This window comes from Atta colombica, unplaced genomic scaffold (assembly GCF_001594045.1).
Source record: "Atta colombica isolate Treedump-2 unplaced genomic scaffold, Acol1.0 scaffold281, whole genome shotgun sequence".
NCBI classification, from domain to species: Eukaryota; Metazoa; Arthropoda; class Insecta; order Hymenoptera; family Formicidae; genus Atta; species Atta colombica.
In genome coordinates this window covers 546721-553401 of record NW_017259383.1, presented here as the reverse complement: position 1 = coordinate 553401, position 6681 = coordinate 546721, and the positions used below count along the sequence as shown (strand labels likewise).

The following is a 6681-nucleotide window of genomic DNA, read 5'->3' as shown; positions in this document are numbered from 1 at the left end:
AAAATTATATATATACAAATAATAAAACTCATGTATAAAAACAATGTTTTCAATTCTTTATTTAATTTATAATCTATTTGAGCCTTAAATCACATTATTAATTTAATTTAACTTAATTTAATTTGTTATGTACAAGCTTTAAATCAAATTATGTCTCTATTAATCTAAGAAAGAACAGTGTAAAAATATTTTTAATTCTTTTAGTGAGAGGATATGTATTTTATTTATTAAAAAAAGTGAAGAAATATTTATGTTTTCAAACGAATGGATAGCGGAAAGAGGACTTCCTTCGACTTGGCGCTCGAGCAAACGCGGTCAGTTATTATTCTAACGATGCTGCGAGAAAAGCCGTCAAACCTGCTGGCCATTTGTAAGGAAGCGGCGGCGGAGGTGCAGGTGGACAAACCGACTGATGCACCTCTACAGTCGTTATCGTCTTCCTCTCGGCTTCGCTTTGTCGCTGCATGAGTTGCAGATCCGTCAATCGATTGCCGACCGCTTGGTCGTTTTCCTGATGCAGAAAATTATTCGCGGCACGTAACATATCTTGCTTGTATATTTAATTATCCGATTACTTAACGAGGCAACATTTCAAGATGAAAAATGGCGTGATAACGAAAGTAGATCTTCTTACTTTGGAGCCATGATACATGGGTAAGTCATCCGCAGGCCCGTCATAAATTACGTCCTGCTGCCTCGCGTTATCTCGCCGATAAGCCAGCCGCCGATTAGCTTCGTCTCGTGGATTCGCGTCGAAATCATGCACCTCATAGTCAATCCTGGGCGCCACGGGGTCGTAAAGTGGCTCGTTGTCGATGTCATCATCGTAATTGCCACGCGGATTGAAATGATATTGCCCGCCCAGTATAGGCCGATGATTCTGGTTCTGGTTCGAGCTCTGATTAACACGAATCACGGTTGTATTATTCGGTTTACGCGACCATTCCGGCGCCTAGAAAACGATCAAATTAAATCCCCATGAGAAAGAGACATTGCATCTCTGTCTTTTAAGCGATCTTAAGTTCTCTTGCGTAAACGTAATTGTAGTTGTAAAAATTGAACAACCACACTTGAATACGAGGAGAACTATCCGACTGTAATGGTTATAACTAATTGTGAACCACTTACAATTACGTTTACGCAATTGTAGATCAGATTTTATACTTTGAAATTAATACGTAAAAAAGAAAGTGGATAACTCAGAACACACATACACACACACACACACACACACACACACGCGCGCGCGCGCGCGCGCACGCACACACATTACTATATTAATATTTTATAATTAATACACAAATATTAACAGATAAGTGCAAAAGCCGGGAAAAATTAAGTATTTTATTTGATTTAAAAGAAGATTTTTTCCATTGATTATTATATAATTCAATTATTTTTTACATAATAGAGTTTAATAAAAAATTTTATAAAGAATATAATTAGTAGAATTATATACAATTAATGTAATTATTCAAGAGTAGTTAATGTAATTATTAATTATTCTAGTGATTATTATAATTCAATGATTATTATTTTTTATATGATAAGTAGAATTTAATTTATAAAAAAAATATAATCAATATGGATTTTATACAATTAATGGTAATTATTAATCAAAAGTAATTAATTTAATAGAAATTTTACAGTTAATGTAACATAAATTTTCAAATATTTATTGTATATGCTCTGCTTTTCTAGAAATAATATATGTGTCGATGCATAGCGGTAAAAGCTGATAAGCTACTGCACTGTTTCTTATCGCGTAGAACGCGCTGCCAATAGGGTAATATGGTATATTACAACGATACTTTGATAAGAAGTACAAACTGAAGTAAAAAAGGTATATGAAGAATTTAAAATTCATGAGTCAAAATTCTCAAAGTCTACTAAAGCAAAATTTAATTTATATCTGTTTTCTTCTCGAAAAAAATTGCTTAGTGCAACAAGAAATAAACTCTTGGAGTTTTATATTGCGCATTAATATATGAAACAAGATATTCTATTTTAAAATTCTTTACCTGATCCACGTGCGCCCACTCCGAAGAACTGCAGCTGGTGGTCGACAGGGCGAGGGGGCAGCATATCCTATAACGTCATACACGGAAATAAAGCGGGATCTGTCTGATTATACAAGGCGTACCGATTTCTAAAGAGTGGAATTCATGGGACGCGCGTTTTTACCACCAAGGAATACCGAGGAAAACAAGGAACAGGATGAATGTTAATATACGTGGCGGTAAGGAATTCAAACTGCGGCGGACTCTATGATCGTTATCGTCGCGTGTCCTATTAATGGACCGACTTTCTCCCAGTGTAAATTCATTGATGCCACTCGATAACGGTTAGCCACTGGAAAAGATATGTGCATAGCGTGTACCATAGGCAATCCGTTATTATTATAATTGGTACATCGCTCTGAAAAATTACGCGATGGGCGTATTAATTCTACTAAGTTTGATGTGCAAATGAACGAAATCATTGAGCATTAATTAAGCTATGCTTTCAATGATCAGCAAGATTTAATTTGATAATGTTACTATTTCTTTCTTTTTAAGTTAATAATTAGATTTGTGTTTACCAAAGTCTAGATTATATAAATATTATGTCATTAAGAGTGTGAAATGAAAATCTTATGTTATATTAGGAATGTCCTAATTCCTCTTTTTACATACTTTATACATTAGTAGTAATCACACTCAATAGCATTCTAGAATTAACTTAATGCTTGTTTAATTAAAAATGAGTTTAATGACTCATTTAAAATTCGAAATTAATTAATCAGAAACGGTCTTTTGATAAAATAATTGAAGGGTTTCCTGAGAAAACATTGCATCCAATATTTTTCTAATTAAAAACAGTATAGCCACCACACAAGCAATATTTTCCTATTAAAATATCACTTTTCATAAAAACGATAATGACAAGTATTGCAACGTTTTTGTAGGAAGTTCTTTAATCGAAGTTATATTGCAACTGACCTGCCATTTCTGTTGCAGGCATCGTCGCGCGGATATCGCTGATGCATCCTGCCGTCGTGGTGATGATGCTGTGGCGAGGACGACGAGTTGTTTTGATGCTGCGGTGGCGGACTCGCAGCTGCCACGCTGGACGTTTCGGAATCGTAGCCGCTGGAGCCGCGGGTCCACAATGGCTCGGGACAGTCGTAAAAGTGATTGGGAGACGTGGGTCGTTGTACCACGAGGTCGAGAATCGCCGAGCTGCGCATCACTTCAATGGCTCGTTCGAATGGAAGATCGGTAAGTCGTTGTCCGTTGCACCAGATTATCACGTCGCCGGCCTTCAAACCTGCCGCTCGCGCGGGACCGCCTTCCCTCGTGCCCTAAAGGTGTACTTTTTGTAAGCAAAACTAATGTCCTCCAAGCATTCATTTCGCATAGAATGCGAGCTTTTTAAAAATGTCGAATTTCATACATGCGAATTCAGAATAGATGAACCTTGTTACTTTATTCGAATTTATTTTAACTGATATATTTTGGTTTTTAATATATGTATATTTATATTAATTAACCCAGAAATAGGAGTGATTTTTATATGCCAATAGCAAAAAATGCAGCTTAATCGTAATAGTTTTCCTAACTTAGATAGGCTCCCGTTAGTTAGTTATTAATTAGGAATCCATACTCATTTTTTTAAATTTCTCCTAATTTTTTTTAAAAAGTATTTTTTTAGGAAGTAAATCTATATACATAATGATCTCAAATACTAATACAATAAATCGTAGAACAATTAATAATATACAATAGGTTATTTAATTAATATTAATATAATAATAGAGTGACTTTTAATTGGAGTGTAAAAAATACCCTCAGATAATTGTTTAAAATCGTAAAGAAATGAGGTGACTATTTCTTGGTTAAAAAATCTTATAAGTTTATTTTTATTGAAATAGTTTTAGGAATAATTCTTAAAAAAAGAGATTTTTATCAACACAGATTAATCTTCGCGAAATCGAGGGAAAAATCTCACGAATATCAGATGTTTCATATGACATGACTACGTCCAATTAGAAATGATATTAACTTGAACAGTGAGACCAGGTACGATGCCTCTGCAAACGCCGCAGCCCAGACGGCCTTTCTCGCCGACGAGAATCCGAATTCTGACTTCTGCGCTTGGTACACCACTTAAACCAGTTTCGTTGTATTGCAGCTGCTGTTGCTGTTGCTGCACCATGTGCCAGGTAACCGGATCGTTTGGATTGCTTTACAAGAATTATAAGAGATTTTTATAACGAGAGGATATCGATCGTGGAAAGAAGAGGAAACGCACGTACGCATGGTGCGCGCAAGGTTTTAATTAAGTTTCGATACTTACTCTTTTACGGGTATCATCCCAACGCCTGCAATACAAATCGAAAGCCATAAATTACCGCTATCAGCAACGAGATAGAGATTATTGCAACGCGCCGCGAGTATTACTGTTATTAATTATTTTTCCATCCGATCGCGAGGCTATCTCTACGCGGCACATGGAATGAAAGTTACATCCGAAAGACGTAACTTATATTTTGCTATATAACTTATATTTATATTAAAGATAATTAAGATGGAGACGAGATAGTTACTTCGAATTTTGAGCACCAGGACTTGCTGATTTTTTGCCAGGAGCGCGACCTCCTGGTGGACGGCGTCCTCCACCGGATAACCGTTTACCCTCAGGATTTGATCGCCTATCTGAAAGTGGCAAGCCGAAAGCAAAATCATTAAGCACGATGTTGATTAAAAAATTGGTATTAAATTGATAAAAATCGGTAAATTGTTGGTATTAAATTTGACACTTCACGTGTTTTAAACGGTCCATTAAAATTTTTGTGTCAATTTAATACAAGATGAATATGTTAGAAAGTAATTCTAAGATGATTCAATTTTCAACTTTTAAAAGATTTCATTCTTTAGAATAAAAATTCATTTTAAAAGTTTTAGAAAATAAATTTATGTGCAGATTGGTGCAACGAAAGAAGACAATGATTAGAAATAAATACCCTTAATCCATTTCTATGAGCCTCGCCACCCGGTTGAACATCACTGACGTAAAATCCGGCGGCGTATTCGCGTCCACCTCGTAATGAGAAACCAAAACCAGCATTACCGCGACGCCTCAGTCGTACATTTCTGGTCACGCCGATGACGGCCATCCTGCCACCTCCTGCCGGGTTCCCAGGACCTCCACCGGTCGACGATCCCGTACCAGCGCTTGATGCGCTGGAGGAGCCACCCGACCTGTCGTAAAAAAGACATATATAAATAATATCATTTTCTGGTAGCTGAGCATAAAAAAGCCGACGAAAATTCAATTATTTTTTAAGAGCTTTCAACAATTCAAAAGAAATTTCGAGATTGCGTTATTCTGAAATATTGTAATTAATTTTGTAAAATAAATTTTATTCATGTAATATCTTTTTTCATTTCGCATATTTGTTATATGTTCAGAAATATTTATGTATATTTTTGGAATATATTTCTGAAATATTTTCCCTTTCATTGTGTAAGTCGATAAATATTTTCTCAGTCTCACAGCTACATCCGTCACTGCAGTACCATCGCGGTTTTATTTCACCTTCGCGAACAATTGTCTTGCAAAGATCCTCATTTTCTTCCTTCGCTTCGATGAACGAATAAGCGAGCGGATGGATTCTATTCCTTTGTTCGTCCCCCGCCATTCTTTTTCCATCGCGCTGTAAAATTAATGATCACACCTGGCGCAAGGAAGGAAGGCAAGCTGAGGAAGCGAACGTGGTGGCAAGGTGGAGCCAGCAGAGGAGAAATTGCGAAGAATTCCACGCTCGAAGAAGAAAGAGGAAGACGGACGAAGAATGACTTGGATCGAGGCCAAGAGACACTCTGCTAATGACGCTGAGAATTCATCTTCGAGGGACATTCAAAAGATTGCACGCGACATGAAGCGGCAACACGGATGCTGTAGGATACTAGGGGTGACACCGACTAAATGACAGCCATTAATGGAAAAGGGAGGTTGCTCCAGATTGACTTGGAGGAAGCTGCTACAGAAGATCTTGTAGAAGGGTTCTCCTTCTTGTCATTCTAGCCTCATCTACTGTATTTTTTCCGTGAAACAATGGCCGTGAACAATGGTATTCCGATATACACTACCAGTACTGAAAATCTACCCAAGCAGAACATAAAGCACGGTGTCTGGCTAGTTAATTCAAGGATAATTCCAGGACAACCCAGAAAAAATCCTGGTTTTTCCAGAATTTATCCATCGATTAATTTTCGTTATTTAATTAATGTTTATCAATTCGTGCAATATTATATGCTTTGTATTCAATTCAATATTAGAATTCTACATGAATGAATTAAAATGCTAACAAATTGGGAACAATATTATTTATTATTTTATAAACGAACATTAACACAAACAATTTTTCTACTATGTCCTATTTTAGACATTAAATTCAAGTTTCCTATTGATGATTTATTACATCTTTAAGGAAGGATTTGTGTTCAAACTTTTTTTTATTATTTTTTTTGCTCTAACTCTTTTAGAATGAAAAAAATGATAAATTTCAGATCAATCCTGAAATTTCAGGGATTTTTCAGAATATATAAAATATCAGTATAATTCTAGAATTCAAGAATATTCGAAGACTGTTGGATACCATGATAAATCATTATATTAATATCAAAATTATTTAAG

The 6681-nt window shown here is 35.8% G+C and overlaps 1 protein-coding gene across 2 annotated transcripts in view; it reads right to left on the bottom strand.

The window, feature by feature from the left end:
• Window positions 1-6681, bottom strand: part of LOC108689922 — a 48641-nt gene that overhangs the window by 6513 nt on the left and 35447 nt on the right. The window contains exons 2-9 of one of the 2 annotated variants that reach the window (XM_018196898.1): window positions 5006-5243; window positions 4589-4697; window positions 4339-4363; window positions 4045-4225; window positions 2982-3343; window positions 2022-2088; window positions 635-952; window positions 358-511 (exon numbers count right to left, since the gene is read on the bottom strand). In XM_018196898.1, the coding sequence (XP_018052387.1) occupies window positions 358-511; window positions 635-952; window positions 2022-2088; window positions 2982-3343; window positions 4045-4225; window positions 4339-4363; window positions 4589-4697; window positions 5006-5243 (1454 nt within the window). The remainder of the gene's footprint in view (window positions 1-357; window positions 512-634; window positions 953-2021; window positions 2089-2981; window positions 3344-4044; window positions 4226-4338; window positions 4364-4588; window positions 4698-5005; window positions 5244-6681) is intronic. The other variant, XM_018196899.1, reaches the window with a different exon arrangement.